The sequence below is a fragment of the Anser cygnoides genome, chromosome 5, assembly GCF_040182565.1.
Source record: "Anser cygnoides isolate HZ-2024a breed goose chromosome 5, Taihu_goose_T2T_genome, whole genome shotgun sequence".
Classification (NCBI taxonomy): domain Eukaryota; kingdom Metazoa; phylum Chordata; class Aves; order Anseriformes; family Anatidae; genus Anser; species Anser cygnoides.
The window spans coordinates 33,983,790-34,011,330 of NC_089877.1; the positions used below are offsets into that span (position 1 = coordinate 33,983,790).

Consider the following 27,541-nt stretch of genomic DNA (forward strand, 5'->3'; position numbering starts at 1 on the left):
CAGCACTGCCTTTTGTTGCTGATTCCCCTCAATTTGGTCTGTGTAAAAACCCAGGGATGAGGTTGCGCACCAGGACAGTGTTGCTCTCATATGGGAAAAAGCCAAGAGATTTGTACTTTACGACAGAGAATTTGGAAGAAATCATTTGGGGGTAAGTCAGCAGTCTTCCATCAAAGAGATAAAGGGGGTAATGAAGCAGCACCATTGTGCTGTCTGGTTTATTGCAAGCCAGGATTAGAAACTTTTTTTCAAGGTCTTTTGCATCTCTTGGCTGTGATGCTGTGGGGCTTGACTCAGCAGCATTCAGTGGTGTTCCTTGCCCTGTGTTTTACTCCTGTTTGTTTCTGCTCTTAAGATTGAAATGTCGTATTAGATTAAGAGCTCTACAGATGTCAACAGCGTGAAAGGCTTCCCTTTCACTTTAGCAGAAATGAGGACTGAGGTACTGTGTTGCTGAGGGCTTCTGTTGGAGTTTTGCTAATAAGATCTGATTTCATGAGGTTTGCATCCTATTAAGACAAGAAGGGAATCAGGCCTGTGAGCATGACAGAAAAGTGCAAACACAATGGAAAGTCTTTTATGAATATTAATAGGTCATGAAAAAATACAAAGCGAAAATAGTGATGCAGTGGGGGAAAGCAAATGCTACGTGGTGCAGCACAACAGCTTCCCTTTCTTCTGGCTTCCTCTGCCATACGCCTGTGGTCTGTCACTCTCAGACACTGGTAAATTTGGGGATGCAGCTCAGGAATCTGATAGCTTCCCAGGACCAGTCTCAGCTCTGCAGCTTGTGACCTCTATGTCAGTGAGTGTAATTGAAATATCTGATCCGCAAGAGAAGCTCTGTGCACCAGTCTTCAATCTTCCCTTGCAGTCCTGCCTGGTGCAAGCCAGGATCAGCTCCCCAACTATCCAAAGAGTTGTTTTTAAAAGTAGCTTGGCTTATCCTAAAAATCCCCTTCATAGGTGAGTTACCACCCATGTCAATGATCTATATGCATCTTTAACCTCAGGATGAAACATCATCCAGTAAAGTCGCTGTATTTCCCTGCAGGTCTGGAACTGGCTCACAGCCACAGCCTCATGGGTCCCTTCCTCTGCTGTGGCTCAGGAAAATCACTGGCCGTGTTTTGCACGATCTGTCCAGTGATGGATGCTTTCCAAGTACTTTTCCAGTACTATCACAGACTAGTCAATTCATGACTGCCTGTTATCATCTGTTGTAGTTCGCTCTTCTTATCTGCCTAGCAAAGATCTGCCCTCCTCTGTGAAATTTTAGCTTTTGAAATGGTATACAAACATGAACCCTCCCAGTTACCCACAGTGGACCTGATCTTAGCCCCATTTTAGAGACTGAGAAACAGAAGCATCAAGCGCAGCATTGCTAGGTGGTCAAGGGAAGTGATTGTTCACTCTGCTCCGTGCTGGTGCGGCCTCACCTCAAGTGCTGTGTGCAGTTTTGGGCGCTGCAGTATAAAAGGGACATAAAAGTGTTAGAGAGCATCCAAAGGAGGGCTATGAAGATGGTGAAGGCTGCAAAGATGGAGCAGCTGAGGTCCCTTGGTTTGTTCAGCCCAGAGCAGAGGAGGCTGAGGGTAGGCCTCATAGCGGCCTGCAGCTCCCTCACGAGGGTAGGCACAGAGCTCTGCTCTCTGGGGACAGTGACAGGACCCGAAGGAATGGCATGTAGCTGAGACAGGGGAGATTCAGGCTGGATATCAGGAAAAGGTTCTTCACCGACAGGGTGGTCGGGCACTGGGATGGGCTCCCCAGGGCAGTGGTCACAGCATGGAGCCTGCCAAGTACAAGAAGTATTTGGACAACACTCCCAGACACACGGTCTGTTTTTTGGGTGGTCCTTTGTGGGGCCAGGAATTGAACTTGATGATCGTTGTGGGTCCCTTCCAAGTCAGGATATTCTATGATTCTAAGCAAAGGAAATTAGCCAACAGACAGGTTGGCCAAGTCGGGATTAAATGTTCTGCTTCCAGAAGGGTGCTCCCACGGGTGGCCCTTCTGCACCCCCCAGCCCACCCTCCAGCACCAGGATGGGTGCTTTTGTTTCTTTATGCAGTGGATTAAAGTTGCCGGACCGCTGGGCTACCAAAATTTATGGCACGTACCAACCTTCCAACTTGTGCACATTTCAGTTCTTACAATGCTGCTCTCTCCACAGAAGGGTCCGAGAGTCTCCAAGACATTATCTTTCTTTACACACATTTCTTTATCAATTGAATTATTTAGTAAAGAGGTATATTCATATTTTATTGATATAATTAGAAGTGTAGTCTTATTCTTCTGCCCTTACCACTTGCTTCAAGGAAATAACATTTCCTTCTGTGTTACTTTGGTTTGTTTTCCTTTCATCCATCCCCGAACCTCTGAGCATTTAATCGCTTTTTTATTGTGGGAGAAAACTGAGTCATAGAGGTTAAGTGATTTGCTACCACTCATAGAAGAAAGAAGCAGTCAACGAGAAATGACATTAAGGTATCACACCTGTTAGTCCCGTGCTGGCCACACTAAATGGCATCAGGCAACAAGTGTGCCAGGAGTGCTGTCCTTCCATTTGCTAGCAAACTGCCCGCAGTGGAGCTTTTTTAAGTTAGGCCTCACCTAAAACGATGCTTGTGATTTCTCAGTAATGCTTTAATGGCTTGAATTCATTTCTTTGCCTCACCGCTGTCTTCCATTCCATCATCTTTACTGATCCTAGTTGCTTTCTGCCTCAGTTTCCCATCTGCCGACTGGGGCTTAGCAGCACCTGCCCATTTCACAGCGAAGCACTGGAGGGCTCTGCTACAATGAGAACTGTAGGGGTGGTGGAACAAGGTAGCCTTGTTTAAGAATATGGCTTTACATCCATAGCCTGGAGCAATGTTGCCTAGTAGAAAGGGTCCCAGCTAGGTTTGACTTATTGCCTGTTGAAAAAGTGGGTAACTAACTTATTGCAACTGCCCTCCTCTTTATTTCTCTGCTCTTTGGTAGGCAAGTGGGAAACCATGTCACAGTTGTGCTGTCGTCTCCAGCCCATGAGTGGTGAGAGGGGTTTTTTATGCTTGGCCTCTTCAGGGAAAGGCTGCTTGTTTGCATTGTATTTGTGGCATAATTACTAATGGTACAGATCATTTTTATTAGCCAAGCTGTCTGCATTAAAATGATAGATTTTTTTGTATTATTAAGAACATCCAAGGGAGTCTCTGCAGCGGCAGGAGAAAGATGATAATTTTTCGTTTAGCTTAAGAGCAGATGGTTGCAAAAACATTCTATGTAAATAAATTAAGAAGAAGCCACCCTCTCTAATAGTTAAATAAACAGGTTTGGAAACAGCCGGCTCAGGACCAGGCTTTTCTGTTCTCTTCCTCCCCTCTAAGAGCTTCGTTCTGCTCTGCAGCTTACAGCCCCATATGGATAGGGTGTTAATTAAACCAATTTGCTTTTGGCCCAAAGTCATCTAAAACAACTCGAGTCCTGCTAAAGCAAGACTCGCACTCCTGGGCAGCTTTCATGAGCACTGGAGAATACTTACCTAGCCTAAGCATCTGGGCTGTAATCAATATTATTGATAAGCATTTCCAAATGTCTTTTGTCATGGTAGTGAGGCACCACAAGATCTGAAGGAGGTATTACGAACATCCTTGGATTTTATAGCCGCCTTCTGCAGTCTCTGATGAGTGCTGTAGTCACAATGCCATGCTTGCCCTCGAGAGTTTCTACTCAACAAAACAAGTAAATTAGAAGTGGAGAAATGGGAGGTAATTAGAGGAAGAAAGTCAGATCCTGTAGCACAAGGGCTGCAAATGCCTCAGCTGTGGTAGCCGGAGGATAAAGTAGTGCTTCTCTTCCTGGCATTCCAAATTAAAGGAGATGTTGGAAAGAGGAGATTGTGAAAAGCCTACTCTTCAATGGCTTCACAGAATGAAAAGCTGCAAGAGACTTGAGGACAGAGAAGGTTATTCTGCAGTCTGCTTTCAGTCTCTCTCCTACCCACCTGAGCTGGGGCAGAAAGGTAGGCTGGTGCACAGCACAAGCCCCTCCGCCGCATTCACAGATGTCACCTGGTGATGCGCTTCTCCCCAAACCCTCAGGGGCACAGCCAGGAGTCAGCATGCTTGCGAGAGGGCAGTAGCAGAATATGATTTGTGCCCAGTGCCAGGGGGCATCATGTGAAGATGAAGTGTTAGGTTGCTCAGCTGGTGGAGACAGGCACTGGAGAGCCACTCCTCTGCCTGGAAGATACTTTCCTAGGATGACTTGAGAGCAGTTTCTGTAGTCCTACGTAGATCTTCCATTGGGTGTGGATGTACGAAAAGGTGTGATATATTTTGCAAATAATATGCAAAGTTTGCATATTAATATCACTGATAGCGGTGCTTGGATATCATACAGCAAAAACTGACAACCAATGACTGAAATGATAGAAATGTGCCAATTTTTAACAATACAAAAATAAAATAAATTATGCTTAAGGACTGATAAGAGTGTCTGATGCAAGCTGAAAGCTCCTTAGAGGGGTCTGGGGTAGAGAAGAGTTAAGAGTATGTCAGTTAATTAAAGAAATTACTGTACCCTGCCAATATACTGGAATTCTGGGGGGAAATAAATAAATAAATAAATAAATCCTAGGTTGTATGAGGCAATCTGTGCCTTTAGGAGAAAGTGGTATGTGTGGCCTTGCATGGGACCTTAGTGAATTCCTTGCACACTGCCAAACATCCACCTGCCTGGCAGATAGGCACAGAAAAACTTCAGGGATGATGGGAGCAAAGGAGAACCTATTGTATACAAGGAGACTAGAAGTGTGTGGCTTGTTTAATCTAGCAAAACAGAGGCAGAGAGGAGATATGAATGTTCTGTATAAATGCATCAGGGGAGTAAACACCAGGGAGGGAGAAGAGCAATTTAAACTAAAAGACAACACGGGCACAAGAGGAGATGGGTATAAACGGCCCATGAATAAATCTAGACTGCAAATTAGGTTTCTAAGCAGAAGACCAGTAAGATTATAGATATCCAAGTGAGAGTACTAGGGTAAATAACCCAACTATTTTTAAGATGGAATTTGGTTAGTTATATGAGAATTAAATAACGTGCTTACCTGTGGTAAGCTGTGGCACCTCCGCTATCTTACTTGTCAGTGAAGGATTAAATATAATTATCCTGTGCTTTTATATTTGTATGTGGGGGAAGATCAGGCTGAAAAAAGCAGCCTTCACATTTGATGTATCTGCAGTCAGAGACATCATACATGTAGCTTGTTTGCTTCACAGTAATTTCTGCCACTTAATTCTTCACAATTAAAAAGAAATCCTAAGGAAATAACCAGCCTTGCAAAATGATGAATTTAAAGAAAAACTTGTGTTTACCTGTCAACTCTGATACGGTTCTAATTTATGAGAGCAGGCTGTTTTCTCAAAGCATAAGACTGCTTAAAAGTTTGGAAATGCTCCGATGCAGGTGTTAACAGCTCCAGCAGCAAGACTAAAATTGTTATGTGTGCACAGTGAAAATTTCCCAGCCAACCTTAACTGCTGCTGATGTTTCACCACCCAAAGCCAGTGACAAGCCCGTTCTCAAGCAACATATATCTTCACTGCATCAGTGGCTCTGGAAATTGAGAAGTGATCTGTGTGTGGTCTACCTTTCTCTTGTTTTATAGACTGATTTTTTTCTGTACTTTACTGTAGCATTTAAACTGAAGTCTGCATGTCTCAAAGCAGCGAACTACTTTAAAATTAGTTTGCAGTGAAGAAAATTCTGTTGTTCACTAGAAGAAACCATATCATGGACTCCATTGTCCAGAATAAAATATGTAAGGTTTTGGTACATGCCATACATTTCGGTAGGTAATAGATGTATGGATTGAAGTGATGTTTATGCCAAAAAAAGATCTTTGTGTACTCAAACAATATTCATATACTACAGATTTAACAGCTGCAGACAAGTGATGCTTTACATTTCTTTTCTAAAGCTCCTTGCTAAGAAGTCCTTATCCAAGCGTTGTAGGCTAGGGATGAAGATAGAAGGTTGTAAGGAGGTGGAACAGAGTCAGATTTCTTCGAAGCCTTTCAAAACTTCCTATTACTTGGCTTTCTAGTGTGTAGGGCAGTTGGGGGTTAAGCAACTGAGCTGTGAATTTGCAGCCTTTTTCTGGCTGGATTTGTGAAACTGAAGGATTTTTGCTTTGATTAACGGGATAATTAGAGCTGCGTCGTAAGCATAAGCTTCACTGAGCTTTGCAAGTGCTCATTTCTTACCTTGACCTCGGAGCCTCACCACCTTAATGCTGTGCAGAGCAGACCCAGGGTGTCTATTTAAAGACCTCCCATACACTTAGCCAGGGCCTCTTGCCTGCCCTGCGTCAAGCTCCCCTTTGGCAGTGGTGCAACTGCATAGCTCCTCTCATTTTTTTTCCAGGTTGCTGTCAGTCAGCTTAAAAAATTCACACTGAGGTCATTAATGCAGTGAAGCCTGGTGAGTCGCAAGAGCCCGGGTCAGGAAGTCGTGAGCCTGGTGCCACCAGGGACAGAGGAGAGGAGACTGGCTGCATGACAATGGGGCTGCGGGGATGTCGCTCCCCCTTGCTGACCTGATGCCAGTCCCTCATCCTTGTCCTCCCATTCCCTTTGCTCCTCCTTTCACAGAGGAAATCAGTCCCACCAAGCAAGCCTAACGTGCAGTAAAGTCCTCATAGCAAAGCTGCTGACTTCAGAGTAAAACTGAAATCCTCATCAATCATTTTGCCTATACAGTATCTCTCAGTAGGTAAATTTTCTGCTGGCAGCATCTGCTGTCACTCTTGAATCTTTTTGCAAAGTGCCCATTTGCTAGCTCCAACCTATGCACTAAACGTGAGAGAATTCAGTCTCGCATCAGACACCCATGCCATTCTGAGTTTCCAAACTGAGTGAATTACACGCTTCAGAAGTAACAGACTGATCAGCTGTGTTCCTTGAGCAGGGAAGGTGTGGGGCAGGAGTGTTGTATTTTGCTAGCTAAGGAGGCTCAGACATTGTCTGGGGAATCTCCCAGGAAACTAAATGGTGACACAAGAAGAGCTTGTTTAGTCTAAATCAACATTAAATGAACTCTGATTCTGCTTTTGCAGGTTCTGCATTGTAATGTAACATGACATTGAGATGCTGACCATACGTGATCCTGAAAGTTTGCAGCCTGTATTGAGATGTTAAAATAGTGGATGCCATCTGAAGTCTGTCAGGATGTGTCACATTTGTTTGTGTGGTTACTGCTGTTGCGACCTCTCAGAGAAAAATGAGTACCCTGAAATCTTACGGCGAAATCAGGTTCAGTCTTTCTAGCCAAATTTTCGTATTTCCAGACCGATCCACTGCCTTTCCATCTCCTGTTTATGGATGGAAAGTTTGGTGTTCCAGAATCCATCACCTTGGTAATTCCCAGTTCATTCCTAAGTTAATTCCCAGGTGAGCTTCAATTCCCGTGGGGACCCTTGCTAGGTTTCAGGGCAGAGGAGGCAGGTGAGGGCAGAAGCGAGTGGCCTCCAGCGCTGCTTGTGTCCACGCAGCAGTTCGGTTCCTTTCCTGACAATCAGGACCAGCTGGGCTGAATACCTCGAAGTGCTCCTCCGTACATGCCAGCTCTGTCTCGGTGCACTGGCTCCTGGGAAGCTCTGGTATGTAAAATCCAACCATCATCAAGACTTGCCATAAGAATAAATTTGCAAGCAGACCGTTTTTGGCTCCTGCTCTAGCAGTCTCTGAAAAGAGCCCTTCTTTCTGTCTTTCCTCCACCTCCCTTTCAGAGACATGACCAATGTTTTCCACAAATGGAGAAGTTTACAGTTCCCCACATGTCACAGTTCCTGCCAGAAATTTTGTTTTAGTTGCCACAGCAACAACTTAACGAATTTTTAAAGCCCCTGCCACTGGCCGTGCCTCTGCCCTGTTTGTTCTCCCTGTGCATTTCCCCAGCACCACACGAGGCTGCAGAGGCAGTGACGGAGAGCTCTAATAACCCCGGTAATGGATCCAATTATGGCCGTTAGTGCTTCTGTTGAGAATACATGAATAAGTAAATTTGTGCATAAGGATGAAAGAGTGTGTTTTTAAAGCTGCCTGAGCACTCTCTGGGAATGGTGGCCGCGTCGCTATTGCAAGCCGTGGTGCAGGACAGCAGCTGAGGGCTCGGCAGCCGCTCAGCTCCCCTCCAGACCACGCAGGTCCACAGGCTCCCCGTGAGTTGTTACGTGGTCAGGAGCTGCTGGCCTTTGACTTACAGGCATGGCCTCACACGTCTGTCCTCACCCTTGCCACAGGTTGCTGCCCTGCCCTCACCCGTGGTGAAACACCTTTTGGTCTCTTGTCATCCGGCAGTTGGTCACATAGGGAAAGGTGCCCCCTCTTCCTCTCGACAGTTTCCTTCCTCGTCTGCCTTTTGCTGGTTGATGCACGGAGTGGTAGGAAAGTAAATGTCTTTCGGGCAGCGTATGGCAGACTTAGTGGAGAAGGTCCTGGAGAGGCATCTGTCTGGGCAGGAGAAGACTTTTTTCAACAAGCAGTGCCCTGTTCCTTCTCCCGTTCCCTGTATATCCACGGCAGCAGCAGGAGATGGGGACACCACAAGATGCATTTCCCTGAGTGCAGGTCTTGAAGAGCTCGCTGCTGAAAATGATGAGTGCCAGCTGAAAGGTGAGGGGAAGGAGGAGAGAGAAATGATCCTGTCAGTAAATTTTGTCATCTTTTTCGGCTCGTAGAGAACAAATATCAACACTAAGTAGGGCTATTTGGCAGTCAAATCATCATTAATTGACTGTTTATATAGCTGCCACAGAAGAGAGGGCTGTAGGAGGATGTAAAGTGGTGAGCAGTGAGCTCATTGCGTCAGAAGTCATTTGTAAGCACCAACTCCTAACGATGTGGATAAGCAACCAGGAATCCTTACACTTGTTTTAGCCAATGTTTCCCTCCCTGTGTCATTGTCTGTTCATCCCAGGGCTCCACAGTTGTACAGCTGCACTGCCTGGGTTTATTTTTCTGTTTCTCTCAGACTGAGTCTGTACAGATTGGGACAGACCAGCTGCCAAAGACCATGGTGTTAATTCGCCAAAATCAGATTTCCATGCTTTTTTCACCAACCAAGGGATGGTGAATCTCAAGTATGTCCTGTAGGATACCTATTGGCCCTTGTGAGCCTGTGAGAGCCAGGCTGATGGCCTCTCATTAGCATTCAGAGGGCAAGAAAGATCTGAAAATGGAAGTAGCATTAGCTTTTTCTGAATTAAAACTATTTTCAGATGAGTTGCTGGAGGGCTGCTTTACTAATCAACCTGTGATGAGTAGGCTGGAAAAAGCTGAGAATGTCTGTTATTGGACATCGGTCCTCTTGAAACCCGAGATTCATTTCTACGCACTGGGCTCTAGTTCTCTGCAGCTTTTTTTTCTGAGGTGAGGTCTCATTTTCCTACCCCATAGGGGTTTGCAATATTGGCTTGCTCTTAACTGCTGGGAATCTGAAATACTAGGGTAGGAATTACAGTTTGGAAGAGGTCCCTGAAAGCAATTTCCAGAGGGTGAGCCTGTTTTATATATAGATCCATACGCACGATCCAGGTCCCAAGAAAAGTTTGAAGTACTCTGAAAAACAAGATGTTCTTTGCCATCTCCCAGACACGAGGCTGAGAAGGAAGGTGAAGGAAAGCTCGTCTCCTCAAGGAAAAACCAGTGATTCTTTCCCCCCTCACCTGGCCTCACCTACGCATGTCGCAGGAGAGCCCATTTCTGTTATGAATCGTTAATCTGAGTTTCTAATAGCAGTAAAAGACTCTGAACTTGGTCGACAGAGAAGTTAACAACCAGTTTGCTAGAGTCCTCACGGCTGATCACTTAGCCTTGGTTATTAACTGCACGCAAGGACCAGTTTCTGGGAGATAATTGGGGTCATAAACAATAGCTGTATAATGGAGACGGTGCCCTAGGAAGGGGACTAAACATATTCAGCTGCAAAAAACTTACTGCCTTTGGCTGGCATCCAGGTGCTGCCATCAGCCAGCTAGTTCAGGCAGCCAAGTTGTTGCTGTAGGGGAAGAGAGGCCTTTAGTGCTCAGCGGTGTCTATCTGTGCGACCCTAGCTGGCAAGACGCTTGAATGCAGCCCCGGGAGGCTTGATAAAAACTCATTAAGCAGAAATCTGGAAGGTGCAGGTTGGAGGCCGCACGTCTGTCAGTCCGTGTCAGAAACAGGGCTCAGCGTTTAGGAACGGTGAGCTCTGCAGCCTGGGCTAGGGTTGTGGTGTCAGCTGGGTTTTCCAAGTTGAAGGCGTTTGGGGTTGAAGTAGCCCCACAAGGTTGCTCTGGCTGAGTGGTGAACAGGACTTGCACGTGTCCCGCTGCAGGAGCTTTTGCTTCAGCAGATGTGTGCTGGTGCACAGCAGGCATGAAGTGTGTGTGCGGGGTCTCCTAGGCCACTTGGGTTCTGCTGTAGCCTTACTGGAGAACTGAGATTTCTCTGCCTGGAATTCCTTAATACAGAGTTATTTTGTTGCTAAGAAGAAAAAGTCCAGAAAAGCACGATTAAGATCTAAAAGGGTATTTAAATAGAAAGGATATTTTTTTCCTTTCTAAAATAAAACCCAGTTTCTGACTGCTGAGCCCATTAAGAATCCCTGCTGGGGACACAGGAGTTCTCCAAGCCACGACAAGATGTTTTCTTTCAGTGGTGGGCCTGTTGGGACTGGAAGATAACTTGATGGGATTTCTGACGCAACATCAGCCTCTGATTAGATTCATGCCACTCCAGTTATTCCCTGTATGCATCTGATTGGAAACAAAGGCAGGAATATAAAGGTGCAAATGAGTTTCTGTAACGATTGCTCTAGCCAAGCTAGAGTGTGGGGGTCTGGAGTTTCTGAAGGTTTTATCCTGTGTTGAGAATGAGGGTAACGTGGCTGCACATGGACCACAAGCTGAGCTGGGTCACCCTGGTGTGAAAGTTGGGAAGGTACCTGACCAGATCCCGCAGCTCTGTAGGATTGTACTGGAAAGCATCCTTGGATACTCCCTTGTTTTTAAAGGAATCAACTTTCCTGCCCTATTGCTTCCCCTGTGTGCAGATTGCAGAAGAAAAACTAAGGGGAATCTGTGGAGAAAGAGTAATACTGCATTTCATTTCCTGATAGCAAAAACACGGCCACATTGCTAGGCTGGGCTGCATTACAGAATCAAGACAGTAAATGTTATCTTAACGTGGAGACCTGAAAGGCTGCTGTAGCTGTGCAGCTGAATTTTTCCACCAAGCCCTTTGCTCTGACAGAAATACCAGCCTTTGTCTCGGCTTTGATTCAAAGCAGGTAGGTGCTGAAGAAGGGCAGTGATCCCAGAGGGTTCTCAGGTTCTCCGGGCATTCAGCTTTCCCCAGCACATCGCTGTTCCAGTCAGGCATATGAGAGGATTTTCAGCAGCTGGTCAACTGAACGAGAGCAAAAGCGTTAGCAGTATTTCTCGTACTGGCCTCTGGGCATGAAATCCCTCCTGGGAGCTGGGTTCACAGGCTGAAGGGACATCCCTGAGTTAAGGAAGGTCCTGCTGAATCTGGTGGGAGGCTGTTTGACTTCCTCTCGGTGCCACAGCGATGCACTGAAGGCTAGAAACACCTCAGAAGCAGCAGGCACAGAGCAGTGGAGGGAATCAGGCCCTCAGCCTGCACAGGTTACAGGTCTGGCACTTTATGGTCCAGATGTTGTCCAACTATGTGAAGCACTGACCTCAGGGGGAGGCCTGGATATCCCAGCAGCTCTGAGAGCATCCCGGAATAATTGCAACTTCCCCGCAGCCCACGCTGCAGCACCAGGCAGAGCCCGTCAGTACCCACCAGGAGGCCGGGCGCGTGCTGAGTCCCTGCTGTGCCTCACTGAGATCTGCCCCGAAAAGTGCAAGAACATGAATATGGAGGGAGGCAAAGGGAGCTGCCACGCCCGCAGCTTCACCTTCCTGAGCAGCAGCTCTGTGTCTGTGCAGCACAGAGGAGGTTTGACGTCTCCTTGGACAGCGTTAGCGCTACCTTTAATTTATGCACTCGGGGCTGAGATTTCCAGGTGACAGGCTCGCCAGGAGCACAGCAGTGGGCGGACTGGTTGTCACATTTAGTAGAGGCAGAGGCGAGGGGACAGGCAAGAGGTCTGGGTGTAGTGCAGGGGTGTGATTTTTGCACTGGGATAGATCTAATAATCTGACACACGGCTCGGTCCTGTCCTTCCCCGTTCAGCCCGGCTGCGGGGGAAGGACGGTCTGCCTGCTCATCTGTTTGCTCCCAGAGGCAGTGTACCTGCCCACTCGCAAGTGCCGCGCTCTCCTCTTGACAGCTGAGATGGGGAACGAGTTTTTGAGACGATGCCACCGAACACCTACCACCAGCAGAACAACAAAGCCCCCTTCCTGCCCGCTGCTGGCATGCTGAAGCATGAGCAGTCAAACACATCTGTGCCTCCCTGGTGGATCCCCAGCTCAGCTGTTTCTGTAGCAAACAGCTTTCAGCTTAACTGTCCTGTTATCCTTTGGGTGGACAGAAAAAATCCTGGATAGCCTCTGGGATGAGTGGGTCATTTTTCTCAGTCAAAAATCTTCACTCAGACCTTAGGTCAGTTCAAATTTGCAGCTTTGCTTTTTGAGCCTCCATCCATTTTTTCTTCAGTTCCTCCGTGTTCCTTGAGGGGGGAAGTAAGGAGCACATAATCAAAATAAATGGACAATTTCTGGCTTTCTCACTGGTGCCAGCCATCCTGCTGGAAAGCATCAACGTTCATTGCTCAGCTGCTCCAGGAGCGGGAAGAAGAAATGCCTGAGCCTGGATCCTCTTCTATTAGGTAGGATCTGTTCATAAATTTTCTGGGAGTATTTTTGGACAAATTCTTGGATATCTCAGCTGTGAAGTGTTTGAGTGACAGTCATGTTTCCATAAGGTAGACAGATTAAGCCTTTCATAGTAAGGTGGCAGAGTACACACAATATACATGGCCATTGCTGGATGAACAGAGCAGGTTTTCGACGTCTGATCGTGCCAGCTCAGACCACCTTCCTGCTTGTTAGATGTGACTGTCTGTCCCTTCCATGCCCCTTCCCAAACTGCTGCTGGGACCAAACTCAGGCACCTTTTGATAAATTGTGAGTTTGCAGCATCGTCATGGGAAGGACTTCTGGCCTCATCGGGCAGGGGAGGCCCAGCCACATCTGCCTTTGTGTAAAATCCACTGGGTAGCACCAGAGCATGGAAGAAAATTCATTTCTTACATAAGCTTGGATTATGTTATTTACTCTCCATTGTTTGTGAGGGCCTCACAGAACCATGAAAATGACCTTTATTTCTCAACGGATTTTGTCCTTTTTCATTTAACAAATATTGATTTTTTTTTTCTCCCGTGTCTTCATCAGAGCTGAATTAACAAGGCTGTTTAACAAGAGCCTCTGATTCATTTGGGGTCTTTTTGTGCCAGGTGCTATCACAAGCAGCTGAAAGCAGCTCCGCAAAGAATGTGGAACTACTGTTACAGAACTGACAGAGCAGGCGATGTGCCCTGACAAGAGCTGAGCTGGCATGGGTCAAAGAGCAGGTTTAAAAACATGGTCTCTTCAGCCTAGGCACAAATACCAGGAAGGGTTGTTTTTAAGGAAGTAGTATTTTAAGTGTGAGAACTCTCCTCCCCAACCCATTAAAGCCTAAGGCCGCTGGAAATCATCAGCCTCACTGGACTGTTCCAGTTCCACCCACAGATCCCCAAATGAGATCCAGAGCCCGCTGTGCCAGGCCACATTCACAGCAAGAGGTAATTCTTGTCCTTTTGATCCAAAATCACAGTGTCGTGGCGATGGGACTCCTATAGGACAGTGAATAGCAGGAGCCATTGGTACAGCTCCATATGCTTCATATGCTTTCTTGCCAGGCTTTTAAGCAAGCCTCTTGACTGAATCAAGAGCTTATAGGTGGAGCAGAATGGAAGTTGAAAGTAGATATAAACTGAAGGGAGATAAAGTTCAAGCAAACTAAGCCTGGTGGCCACTTCTGGTGCTTTTAACACAATGGAGAGGGAAAGCTAAGCCCAGCCAGTAGCTGTCCCTTGCTGGTCGTGCTTGCCATGCTGCACCATTTTGGTTTCTCATGCAGGACATGGAGGTTTGCTTGGGTGGGGAGAAAGCAGCTGCCAGACAAAGTTGGGCAAGGTGAAGTCTCATGCCTTTCAGGATCATCTCTCCGCACTGTCAGTGGCCTTCAGAGATCCTGTGGATTTTTAGTGATGATTTTAGTGGTGGGAGATGACGTTTGTTTCGGGTGAGACAAGGGGCTCATAAAGCCAGCTGTTGTACAAGCCGATAAAAATGGAAAGTCCTCATCTTTAAGCACTTATGATCTATGTCAGAAGGTGGCAACCTTTTGAGGACCTTGTCCCAGTATGTACTTTTCTCTCTCTCAGATTAGAGGTTAAGTGCACCAGTGGGAGCTGGGAGATTGTCTCTAAGAGGCACTGTGAGACCAATCAATTAGTGCTCATCGGTTTCCTCTGTGCAGAGGGCAGGCTCCTGACATCCCCAGCTTTCTGGGCTTGGCACAGGTGGGACGGGCTCCTGCCTCCTGGCTGCCTGGCAGGGTCCCCAGCGGCTGCGTGGGCAGTCACACTGCCCCTAAATCAGGCCGCTAGGCAGAAGGAGGAGAAGGGGAAGCAGAGGGGAGGAAACCATTGCCCAGCAGATATGATAATGCTGAGAGCAGAACAAGGTCACCAGGCTCCTACTTGATCCTGTCTGGTGGACAGTGCTGCCTGCCCTCGTGTGTTTTTGTAGGGCAGAAGAAGCATTACCTCTGGGCTGTGGGCCATCCTGCTTTTCAGCATCATTAGAAACCACATCTTGTCCTTGTGACTAGTGTTGCTGAAATCTTGTAAACCTGGAGGGGAAATAAATAATTAAAAATCAAAAAGGTCCCAGGGAATCCTGGCTAGAAGACTCTGGCAGTTCCTTACAGACCATTGCAACTGCATAGCAGATAGTTTTCTGGATCAAGAGAACACTTCTCTTAAGCAGAAAAGCAAAGCAAAGGGACTGCTGATCTTTTTCAAGAATAATAAGAAGAGACCCCTCTCACAGCATATCTTGACTCTGGCATTGAAAGCACTTCCAAAGTGAGAGAGGAAGTTTATATTCCTCCTCCAATTAATATCTGTTCCAACGAAGTGAAACAGAAAGAGAGGATGGCATTCATTTCTGCTGCTTGGGCATTGAGCAGGTGTGTGTGAGGCTGGGGAGTGTCCCTGGGCTGGCTCAAGGCTGGTTTAATGCTTCAGCCGCTGGGTTATCAGCTGCTCTGAGGCCAAGCGCCCCGAATTCTCTTTTCAGTGAAAGTTTCAACAATACCACCATGTCTTTACAAATAATTTCTGTTTCACTGACGTGATGTTTCCCAACAAAAGATGAGCTAGTCAGAAAATTCCCAACCAACTCAGAGCACGGTACAGAGCCTCACACTTCTAGAGTCAGGCTTAGACTGCTTCTCCCTGAAGGCTCAGCTGAGGAAAACAAGCCACTCTCTATCACTGTTCATTTACCCTCCTGAACCCTGCCTCTCAGTGCTTCAAGGTAGATGTTTCAGCAGTTAATAATGCTCCTGGGGCATGTGCAAGGAACAATTAAAGCTCATTGTGCCAGTGAAGAGCCCTGGGGTGAGCCAGGGTTTGGAGACAGCTGCCCCCGTTTTGCTGCGTGCAGCAGGATCCCGAGCGGTCCTGTGGCAGAGAGAGGCAAATATGTCTTGCTGATTGCAGACTCTGGTGATAAATGCTTAAAACTCGAGGGGAAAACTCAATGTGGCATTTCTAGGCTTTTTGCTGGTGGCAACCATCTCGGTGTCTAGTGCCTGGGCCAAGCAGGGCTGGGGAGAGCACAGCTGCTAAGCCCATGGAGCCATTTCCAATAAGCTGCAGTGTGGGATCGGTGGCAGGAATGAAACCCATGTGTGTGAACACTTCGTAGTGCTCCCTTTTAACGCTTTGCCTTTGACACTACAAGATCTAGATCTTTCATCCTGAAAAGCCAGAAAGGACAGCAACAGCAGTTCCTTCATCTCAGGCAGTAATGCTCACTGTGGCTGTGCCTCACAAGGGTTAGCTAAGACTTCTCCAGCGGCATTGCAGGAGCCTTGGAAGAAGGCAGTGTTGGCCCTTCCCTGGAGGAATCCTCCTTGAAGGTATACAGCAAGGTTTTATTTATGCCCAGCAGTCCGAGTGGTCTCTGCCTGCTTCAGCTGCTTGTGCTGGAAAAGAAGTTTCTCTCTCACACTGAAAATCCTAGTTACACAATGGACTTGTATAGCTCCACAGTGAGCTGGTGTGCACAGGGAAGGGGCAAGCTTTTCTCTTGCCTTTGTGACTTGTCTGTATGCTGGAAACCTCTCCAGAGATAAATTGGAAGTTGTCGTTGGCATCTCTACTGAGAATGTCAACAGGAATCTGTCAGTGCCAGTCATGATGATACAAACACAGTTTCCCCGCTTAAAGCACTGCACCAACTGTACCTAATTAACCTTCATGACAGCACAGCAATACAAGGAAATAGGGATCATTAACTTCAGCATCTCTTTACAGAAGGGGAAAAGAAGCAGCAGTGCCAGCCCCATGCGTTTCAAATTGAGGTAGGCTCAGAAAATCGCAAGGTTAAAAATAACAATAATCCGTTTGGGATTCTCAGAGCTTTAAGAGCGCACTTGAGTCAAACTTCCAGGTTTTTCTCCAAGAAACATCAGGTCTGGAAACTTCTCTCCCATACACACTTTTTCTGTGACTCAACAAGCCAAGCTTTTAGAAAATCACGCATTCTCAATCACAGTGGTGCAGAGGCATTAAAGGAGAGACTGATTTGCTCAGTTGCTTAAAAATCAGTGGCAAAGCTGAGAGTAGACGGTGTGAGTCACTGACCCTCCACCCCGGCTTGTTCCTGCAGACCAAACACTTCTCTAGGTAGGGGAGCCTGCCTCAGTCCACCAGCTACCATCACAGTGGTCGCTTACTGGCTGCCAGAGGCATAATTCAGGCTTGAGCTAGCGACCTCACCCTTCTTCCCACCTCTGCAGAGGGACAGGTAGGTGCCATTTACCGTTTGTTTTGGCCTTTGAGCCAGCCCAGCTCTCTTGCCTGGGGCTCAGCTGGGACAGAAGCGCCCTGTGGACGCAAAGCCCTGCGTGCTGCTCCCTTACCCTGCTTTCCTGACTTGGGGCTGTTTTTGGAAGTCAGCGAGAAAGAGCAGCTTGTACTAACCCTTTTTAAAGCAGAGTTCTCCTTGCCCATTGTATCACTTGCTAGCAGGGGCTGAGGGGAAGAATAAGGCCCGCTCCGTTATCCTGGCCACCAGCAGAGGCTCTAGTTTTGTCTCACCAAATGAATGCAATGCAAAGCGCTGAGCAGTCACCATAGCAGCTTTGAAAATTGTATCTGTTACTACCGACAAACTGATCTCACTTGTGCCCTGAGTCATAGATGCTATCAGGACCTCATGAGAAAGCAGGGCTTTGTCTGGAGCCCCGGCCGGCGGGCTGCCTGTGCTGCACAGAAACCCGTGGGGACTGGGGAAGGCTGTGGCCGAGGAGGAGAGTGTCGTGCGGGGTGCCGACCTCGGCACACAGAGTCAGAATTTGGACAGCCGAGCGCTTTATTCATCTCTTTTTCCCTTTCTTCCTCTGTTCTGAGCTGACATGGGGTGAAGCGAAGCTGAAGGGACCCTTGAAAAGGCCGGGTCATTGATAGAAAAGAAAAAGGGCTTGACAGATGGTGAAGAGTTTTTATGAGCAGCATGGGCTGCAGCGGGCTCCAGGGAACAGAATTGTCCCCGTGCTCTGGCTGTGTGTCTGTCTCTCTGATTATTTTGTGTATTTCATCTCTGCTGTCTGTCTCACCCTTAATCTGGGCTCCTCTGTGCCAACAAAATGCTTAGCTCACTCCATTGTCTGAGAGACTAATTTGCACTGTAAATCCGATGCTTATCTTACATGACAGCTTACTATGGGGTTTATTGCAGTCCTGAAGACAAACTAACCAGGGATGGCTAGAGAGCTTTCGACACATCCTCTGGAGTATGGAACAAATATGACCTGTTTCAGCTTGCTGCCAGTTTAGGACGTGTCCCCTTGTGGTTGGGGTCACAAAGGATCTCTCTTTCTCTTTTCATATAGATTGAAATCTGAGATTTTTTAATTTTCTCTTTCTTCTGGTGGTACAGCTTCTGTTCTGTGTTAAAGCCTTGGGGATGCTCCTGGAACAGCCTCAAAGCCTCCTAGGGCCAGGTCCTCCGTCCCTCTTCCCTGCTACTTGTGAGTTTAAGGACCACAGGAGTAGCTGCAGAGCAGGTGCAGGTGCAGGCAGCGTGCAAGCACTGATGCTCCAGGATGCTGCAGCTTTGTTGACTCTGCCGAGCTTAATCAGAAAGAACCTTTGTCCTTGTCTTTCTTCATTAATATTTCCTGACACTTTCTTCGATATGTTTTAGCTCTTTGCTGGCAGAGTAACATCCCCCCTAATCTCATCTGCAGTTGCCTCCTCCCCTCTGGTCCCTGGGCTATCCACCTGCAGGCAAACACAGCATCTAAGCGATTTTCGCACTGGTGTTGGCCTGATAGCTGAGCAGCTCCTGCAGCCCCAGAAATGTGGGCAAAGGCCTAAAGCCTCCTACAGAGGTGTTGCAGGTAGCCTCGGAGACAGGCTTACATTGGGAGAGCCAGGGAGATTATTGCTGCATTGATACTGCTCTTGGTTCTGCAGCTGAGCACACTGCCTAATGCCCAGAGCTTCTGCATTGCAGTCCTCTGAGGGACACAAAGGATCCTGCTTCCCCGGACAGGGCAGTGGGAACACAAGACCCACGTCATTCCATCGCACCGAAGACGGCATTCATGTGCAGAACCGGTCTGAGTTTCCAGACTGCCTTTATTCCAAGTCATCAGAGCTGGTGAGCACCGGGCTGCTCACAGGCACTGTCCTGAGCCCGGCGCCCAAGGGAAGGCTGCTGCACAGCCTGGGTGAAGCTCGGGTGAAAATGTATGCAAAGACTCCAAAACCTGCAGAATTTTAGAAGACAAAAATAAACAGGAAAGGATCATCACAGCACCTAATTCAGGCTCCTGCCTAATCTAAATCTTCTGAAGAAGCCCCCTTCTCTTCCCTGCCTAGAAATGGAGCCAAGCGAATCAAATTTCCTAACTTAAACTCGTATGTTGAGCGTCTAAAAGTTAGCCATTTGAATCTGAAGACATCTTAAATTGTTTCCTCAGTGCCCTGGAGCACCCCTCCATCCCACAAATGACCCGCTGCAGTCCGGGAGCCCCCAGTGTGACTAACTGGCCCCCAGTCTGCCCGAGTGCTCGTGGTGCGGGCAGCAGCTCTGATCTCTTTGGCAAGGTCAGGCTGTCCCTTCAGCCGTCTGCATCCAGCACCCCAGGGCAAGCAGTGCTTCCAAGGATAAAATCTGTGCCCTGCTGCTGCTGCTTTCTGTCAGATTTCTGGTTGGTTTGCTTAAAAAAAAAAGGAAAAAGGAAGGAAAAAAAAAAAGGTTTGTTTTCCAGCAGCACTTAGAGACCCCACTGTGTTGCGTGTCATGCGGACAAGGGGAAGACGGTCTGTGCTCCAACAAATTCATGGTGTCTCTGGGTAGAAGTACGCTGAATAGCAGATGTGGTAAAGACGCAGGGTGAGACGAGTTACTAACAACAGAAGGAAGATGTTTGCTTAGACTGAATAAGTCTGACATCTCCATCAAGCAGGGCGTGCAGCGTGCTGGGGCCCCGCAGCTTGATGAGCTGTTCACCAGCCTTCCGGCCCTCCCAAGGCCTTTGCTTGCTAGCAAAGGAGTCCACTGCCTGAATCAATACTGGCTCTAATCTGCGTGGAAATGGGAATGGGTGGAGACATCAAAAGGGGCTTTCCAGGTAGAAATTTTCTGTTGCCTGGAATATTATTAACAGCCAAAGAAAGAGGCTGGCAGTGAGCAGATAAACAAGGGGCTTTCTTCTCAAGTAGCAGAGAGCTTCAGAGAAAGAGGGAGGGGAGGAACTTGAGAGCATTGAGGAGGAAATGGGGTGCGCGTTTAGCAGGAGGCTAAAGCCCTCTTGCTGCATTAGCACTGTGCAACCTCTGTTCTGAATAGGTAGCGGGTTAGAAGAGGTTAGAAGGGATGCTGCTGCTCCAGGGCTCCTGCCTTCCCAGCTGGTGCTTGCTTTTTTTCCTGCCACAATTGCTTTGTTGTATTTTTGCAATTATTAGTAACTCATCTTGTGTACAGAACTGGCAGTGAATCAGAAGTCAGTCTCCGAAATACCTCGCCCCACAAAAAGAACAGCTCCTCCTCTGCTGCCCGTGTGCGGCACGGTTAGCTGGCGCGAAGCAAGAGGGGCGTGTGGGGGCCGACAGGGGAGCTGCCAGGTTTGCGTCCCCCGAGCAGCAGCGCGGAGTCATCCCTTCCCCAAGAAATGACGAGCTGTGAGCGTTGACATCTGCGGGGCTGTGGGCAGGTACGATGGCAGCTTGGGTGGGTATGTTATGCTGGCCTCGATCCAGCTGGCACAGGTAAACCAGCACAATCTTAACGCTATTAAATACATCGCTGAGATCTCTGGAGGGCTTGTACAACCTGAGGTGACGTCCGTGTCGCTGTGTCTTTACTGCGGTTTGCTATCTGTGCTAGCTCAATTACAGCTCTGGCAGATAGGCCTGCGTTGCGCCTCAGTCCCTCACCTGACATTAGCACAGACCTACCTTGAAACAGATGCTCCTGAGGACCTGCAGGCCACGCAAAAGTCAGCTGGTGCTGTCTGCAGCTCGTGCCTCCAATGTTGGCAACAGTCTCTGTGATTTACTGGTATTAGTCAACATGCAGAGGAGGGGAATTACATCTCTTGTTAGTGGGATTTGCTTTAAATTGCAGTGCTGAGACTTGAGTTTGGGAATATAACCGAGCCGACGCCTTTCTTTCTCTGCCGTGTGGGCAATTCTCCCATCGTCTGCCCTGCCAAAGTCCTCTCCTGCCATGCTGCAGGCCTGGGAGTGCCCCGGTTCCTCCCTCGGGCACCAAGGGGCTGTAAGGCGCTGGCATGCGGGAGCATGTGCCATGGTGGAGAACCTCCTGGGCTGGAGGAGCAGCCCACGGAGAAGTAGGCCCTCAGCCCTGAGCTCTGCTGACTTTCCCTTTCTCTCTGTCCCCACAGATGCCAGCAAGGACCACCCGCAGCCACAGGCAGGGGTGATCTGGAGAGTGACGGGCGGCCTGTTCAGTATCACCCGGGGAGCCGTGGGCGCCACGCTGGGAGGAGTTGCCTGGGTGGGCAGCAAGAGCCTGGAGCTCACCAAAACAGCTGTGACCAGCGTCCCCGCTGCTGGCGTTGGACTGGTGAAGGGCAGCGTCTCAGCGGTGACCGGCGGCGTCGGAGCCGTGGGCAGTGCCGTCGCCAGCAAAGTCCCTTTCACTGCAAAGAAGAAGGACAAAGCTGACTAATCCCCATAGCAGCTCCCTTCCGAAAGATCAACCTGCCCATACTCTCCCCCCGCACAGCACCTCTTTGAGTTGGAACCAGCCGCTTCAGGGAGGGTAAAGCACCCGAGCAGACTCCGGCTGCGGCCTGCTCAGCACCGCCTGCCTGGCTCAGAGCTCTCAGAGCCGCTGTCAGCGCCTTTCACCCCCATCACCTACTGGGAACCATCTCTGCTTCCAGGGCTTTAAAGGCACGGTTGTCTCTGTCTCGCAGTTTTCTTCCTCCCTTCTTCCTCTGTGGAAGCAGAGAGGGCTGGGAGAGGGTGTCGGGCTCCATCTGCCTGAAGGTGGGCGGACAAGGGGGCAGGGGGGAGAATTATGCCTAGCTTGAAGTGTGGGTTAGGTATTGAATTCAGCTTCAGCAGGGAAGACGGCCTCTGAAACACCCTTTCCATTTGCTCTGGGAGGTGTGCCTGGGGATCTGCCTTCAGGAAGAGAGTAGAATTCCCACTGACACAGAGATACTGTGAAGAGGGAGAAGCCTCCTGCCTGCCCTTACCTCCTACCTTTTCGTTGTAGGACCCATCCTACAAGCTACTCCCAATCACTCGCTCCCTGGCTGAATTGCACCCTTCAGAGAAGGAACCCTTGAGCTCAGCAGAGCAGCTCAGGGATGACGCCACACAAGAGTATCGTATGTCCTGGGTCACCAACTTCTGTGCAGATTTTTTGGGGGAGAGGTGGGAGGATGAAACCTGCTGTGTGTTCCTACTTGGGGAAAGAGCTGACAGTGGCATCTGCCAGGCCTCTGTGATATTACAGCACAGGTAGTGATGCTCCACTGGTGTGAGGGGAGAGGTGCCCTCGCCACGGAGACACAAACCAGACCCTTGGGTTTGACCCTTGAAGTCCTTGCAGTATCCCACTCTGCACCAGGGGCATTTTGGCTCTAGGCCACGCTCTCACTCCACAGACATCACTGGTAACCACGAGTGTTCCCAAATGCCATCCGAGTTCTGCTCCAGGGAAGGAGAGGAGGCCGAGAGCCTTGCTCTCCCCTGACTCAGCACCCCGGTAGTGGTGGCCTGGCTGGGAGCGGGATGCGCTGCTTCGGAGAACGCGTCCCCGAGGGGCTGAGCACGCTGCAGCGGCTGCGAGCCTGTGCAGGGCACCAGCAACTCCTCCACGTGCTGCTCCTGAGGCTCCAGCCCCGCTCCTCTAAATGACCGTGTTGCACTAAATATCCCACCCAAACTCTCAGTGCCGCAGAAACCCAGACACCTGCATCCATCTGGGAGTCATAGCCATCCTCGGCCTGGCCTGTGACGCTCGAGGGGTTGCGAGACATCGTGCACACACACACACATACACACACACGTGCACACACTCACACTCCAAGGTCCCCTGCAATTCTCGGGATGAGGAAAGCCACAGGTTCCAACATTAACTCTGCCTTCCCTGGCTTTGGCAGGTTATTAGCCTAGGTTGTTAGCTGTTGGATGCGTAGGCAAGTGAAGCAGTGTTCGTGCTGTATTTTATAGATATGCATATGTGTTAGCGCGTGTGTATGTATCAGTCCACAGGCATGTTTTCAGCCAGGTAAGCAAAACTGTGCCACTGCCGCGGAGGAGTTTACACAATCATCTTTGGCACTTCCAGCGCATAGGTTTTATATAGGGTCCTGGTCAAAAGAATAATGTTCTAGAGGAAGGTTTCCCCTCTGTTGCCCAACAGCTTAGTTTACTGAAACCAAAGGAATGTGAAAAATCTCCTTTCTCATGTCTATGCTGTTTGTTTACTTTCTGCCCTATCTTTGGACACTGAAGCCAGCTTCCTTGATTTTCATTTCCTGTTCGAGGTCATTGCATTTCCTGGCTGCTCTGTTACACGTAGGACTCAAACATCAGGGAGTATTTAAGTATAACCCCTCCATCCCCATTTTGACTGATTGTTCTTGGGCTTGTGAAACAGTTTTGATTCTGATCTTTATTAAATCCACATTTGGGGCCTGACTTAAGTCGCCGTGTCCCTGTGTTAGTCCTGCAGGTGTTAGTCTCTCTCCATGCCCCTTGCTGGGTAGTGGCCCTGCTGTTTGCAGTAGCAAGAGGTTGCTGATCTCCACGGTATGTTATTCTTGATAGCATGAGAGTGGTTTAACCTACGTCTTTGTTTCTGAAGAGGAAACAGCGTTCAGTATGAGTATGCATTTCCTCTCTTTGTCTCTTTTGTTCTTGTGAAGGCCAAGTTGACCCAGATGTGTTGGTTCTGTCTCTGAAGGCAGCAGCTTCACAGGAAGATCAGGTCTTGATGTGTGCCTGCACTTTGCTGTGATGCTCGTGGCAGTTAGCAAGGCCGGAAGAAACCTTGTCTGTTCTTCCTTTGTACCGAGTGCCCTGCAAAGCAGGAGGGCAGTTTGCACTGCATGGGTCTCTGCTCACCACTCCCCCTCAGCATATCTCATTTCTCATGCCAGATCACAGACTGCTTCTGGATCCACCTCCAGCCCCAGAGCTAAAAGCTGCTTGTGCACAGCTACCTGTGCTGTCACCAGCCCTCTTAGAAAGATGGTTTCTCACCAACTGGGACAGAAGACAGTCTTCTTCCTAACTGCCTCTCTGAGGCTTTAGGCAGGACAAGACTGTGTAAGGGCTTTACTTCTCCAGCTGCCCCTGGGCAGGTGAAGGGAAGCTCATGATGCTCTGGCTAACTAGCATCCCACACAGGCTCCTGCTGCCAGGAGGGAGGGAATAGATCCTTCCCGAGCCGTTGTCTGCAGGCATGGAAAGTATGATAAAAGTGCATTAAGGAGGGCCCAAGAGTTTCCCATCTTATCAGTTCTGCCCTTCAGTGCACCTTGCAGTAAATGGCGTAAGACTCCCTGTCTGTCTGGAGCTGCCATTTCCTCAGAGGGTGGCCTGGAGAAGGGAAGGAGAGGTGTGAGGGGAACTGTTCTTTGAGCCCAGCTAATGGAGAAGTCACGGACCACCAATAGCAAAAAAAGGGAAAGCTAGCAGGCAGGGATAGAAGATCGAACCTACCCAAAAACCAGGGCCTCGTACTGCTTAATGAGCATACAGGAATACATAAATACACGGGGCTCGAAGGTAGGCTTCTGGAAGGTGTATCCCTGTTGGCATGCTAGGCCTGCGTGATTGAGCCCGGTGACCCGGCCCCAGGCTGCTCTTCTGGGCACTGCCTGTGCCAGAGCAGAAAGGAAAACAGGGCTGGTGGCACCAGTCTAACCACAAAGATGTGTCCTGGCAGCTTTGGGTGCATGACGTTGGGATCTGTTTGGGACGGGGAGGCCGCTGCTTGCTGAAGGAACCCCCCCTTTGCTCCTCCCCCACCACAGAGAGCAGCCAGACCATGGGTGCAGGCCTTCCCCACAGCCCCTTCATCGCAAAGGGCTAAAAACTGTATTTTGCATAAATCCCACTGGTGGGGGGCTTGGTACAAAAGGAAGGGAGCAGCTCAAGGTGGACAGAGGGATGACAGGAGCTCGTGCAAGGGAGATGACCGGTGTCCTGGTGACAGGAGGAGGGGAGGGGAGAGGAAGAGTCAGGGAGCAAGAAAAGGAGGAGCAAGAAGGGAATTTGTTTCTTAGGACAGGCTCTGAATCAGAGGATGAGCGTGAGGGAGTTGGCCCTAGGGAAGAGCACGGAAGGGAAGTGGAAGAACATGGGTTTTGGGGTGTGGTGTCGTTCCACTCCTGGCTGGGGCCCTGCTTCCACAGCACTGACGATTACTAAGTGTTTCCATTTCGCTAGGTCAATATGCCCAACGGGTGCGTGGTCCAAATGCCAGATCAGCCCCTCCGTTACCTTCTACCTTCCCAGCTCTCCCCCAGGCTTTTGCCGTGATCTCCCCACGGTGGGGCTGGGCCGTGGTCCTACACACAGCTCTGTGTCCACCACAGTTGGGCATTCTCTGTGCCCAAGGGGCATGTCCCGGCTGAGAGGAGAGCCTGCGGGCGCTTCCTTTCCTCCCTTTTCCCTTTGCTTATCCCATTATTGCTCTCCTTCTTTACTTCCTCTCCCTTAGCTTTTTTTCTTGCCCCTGGATAAAGCTCTCCAAAACCCTGCCTGAGCCCTCCGTTAAACATCTGTGCTCATGCTGGCTGGGAGGGCAGAGAGGGTGACTGTTCCCGCAGCTCCCCTGGCTGGGAGAGGAGTGCATGTCTTCCACCCCTCTCTGTCCGCTTGTGTTCGTGTCTGGAAAATCTTACCCCGTTTCTTTCCCTCTGGGTTCCCTTGTTGGCTCTTGTTCCTGTGGGTGGGTCATCCCTGTGTCTCCGTCGCAAAGTAATCCTGGTAAAAATAACAGGGTGAGCGTAAACGTGGAGATGGACGGAGAGAGCCGCAGGGCTGCCGGGACAGATGCACAGGGCTCATCTCTGCTTCCCCAGGAGCCGAGGAGCCCTGTGCAAGCCTGGGACCGTCGCTGCGGCCGCGCAGTCCTGTGCATGGCACTGGGCTCCAGAGGACACTTTGGTTCTTTATCATTTCATTGTCTGTAATTGGTTTCCTACTGAATTTGTTTGCTTGGTTTGTTTTGCAGTGTGTTTCTGGGAATATTCTGCATCTCTGTATTTTAATTACAGTAAAATTTGAGGATAAAAATCTTTGTTGCACCATTTCTTGTTTCCAGTGGGGGAAAACAAGCAGAGGAAGCACAGTTGAACGAAGATGTTAGAGATTCCTTGGGAAATCAGATCTCTCCCCTAAGGGCTCTAAATGAGGCACCAAGCAGGGCTGAGGCTCAATCCCCACTTAAACTAGGACACGGCTTTCAACCGTGATTCAAAAGCCATTTTGCTGCAAGCAGGTTTCCTGATTGGAATAGCAAGAGCAGTTTGGAGAAGATTTTTTTAACTTGATTTCTTGTTTTGCTTTAAAGACCAAAAATGCGTGTGTGAGCACATTCAGGCCAGAGGAAGGCTAGCTGAGCCACAAAAGTGGTATCCCAGCAGCCAAGGAGGGGAAATTTTGCCTCTGCAGTTGCCGTATCTTCTTGCAGGTTTGCGCAGCTACTTCTCCTAGCTGAGGAAGCAGAGAGAAGCCTCCTTCCCCCTGCAGCAGCCTGCCATTTCAGCAGGTCGGGGGGGGGTTTACTTTTACTTTCCCCTCCCCACAGCTTCAGGGGAACCCCACAGAGCAGCCAGACACATGTATTTGCTTGCTGGCAGGCAGCACGGGTGCTGGGATGGGCACAGCCAGCCACTCTGGCCACCTCACCCACTCCACGGATGCCTGCCCACAGCAGAGCTGCCCCACGCTCCTGGGAACACGCAGCCCTCGAGCAGGGACGACGGCAGTGCAGCGGAGAAGCCACCGAGCTCTGGGACTGCTGAGGAGGGAGGAGGAATTTGGCAGCCTCGCAGCCCGTGTCCCTTTTACTGGGATAAGGCTAGGAGCCAACAGCTCGGCATTCGTTAAGTGCTGACAAAAGGATTAATTTAGTAGCTAATAATGGGGCAATCAAGCCATTTATTTGGTTGATGCTTTGCTGGTGGTGAAGGAGGAAGGAGAAAATGCCTGGGGTGGGTGGCTCTCCAGCTGATGGGGCACGTATCTGTCCCAGAGCATGGTGACCCACAGTCCTGTTCACAGGGCAAGAGCTAGGTGAGGGGAGGCCATCGGATTCGTGGCCCTGCTCACCTCTTCCCCACCAGTGCCCAGCCCAGGCAGGTTTGCCAAGTTAAGCTTGTTTGCTACATGCTGCTAACGAGCTGACCTGGTGTAGCTGCAGCACCTGCCCCTCAGAGGTCTTTAAAGGTGGGGAAGGAGGGTGGAAAATTGCCTATAGCTGCTGTTTTTCCTTCCATCTTTGCCCAAGGTGGGTGTGTGTGGCACCCAGTCCCACCCTCTCTCGAGTAAGAGCTCAGGCTGGGAGCTGGTGGCCAGCAGACCTCAGAAGATGCCTTTGGAGAGGAAACCTGCCCACGTAGGTGGGCTCTGGGTGGCCAAAACGCCATTGGAGCGGGTTGAATGTTACTGTGAGGGCTGGGATTGTGCAGCCATGGGTGGATGTAGCTGGCCTTGCAGGGCTTTCTGTTGGTCCCTGCCTGGCTCCCGA

The 27,541-nt window shown here is 49.3% G+C and overlaps 1 protein-coding gene across 3 annotated transcripts in view; it reads left to right on the plus strand.

The window, feature by feature from the left end:
- The window catches only part of LOC106043321 (transmembrane protein 263-like), a 195,821-nt gene that overhangs the window by 167,037 nt on the left and 1,243 nt on the right, over positions 1-27,541 (plus strand). For all 3 annotated transcript variants that reach the window (XM_048064841.2, XM_048064840.2, XM_013192738.3), the window contains one exon: positions 21,204-27,409. In XM_048064841.2, the coding sequence (XP_047920798.1) occupies positions 21,204-21,490 (287 nt within the window). In that variant the 3' untranslated portion in view covers positions 21,491-27,409. The remainder of the gene's footprint in view (positions 1-21,203; positions 27,410-27,541) is intronic.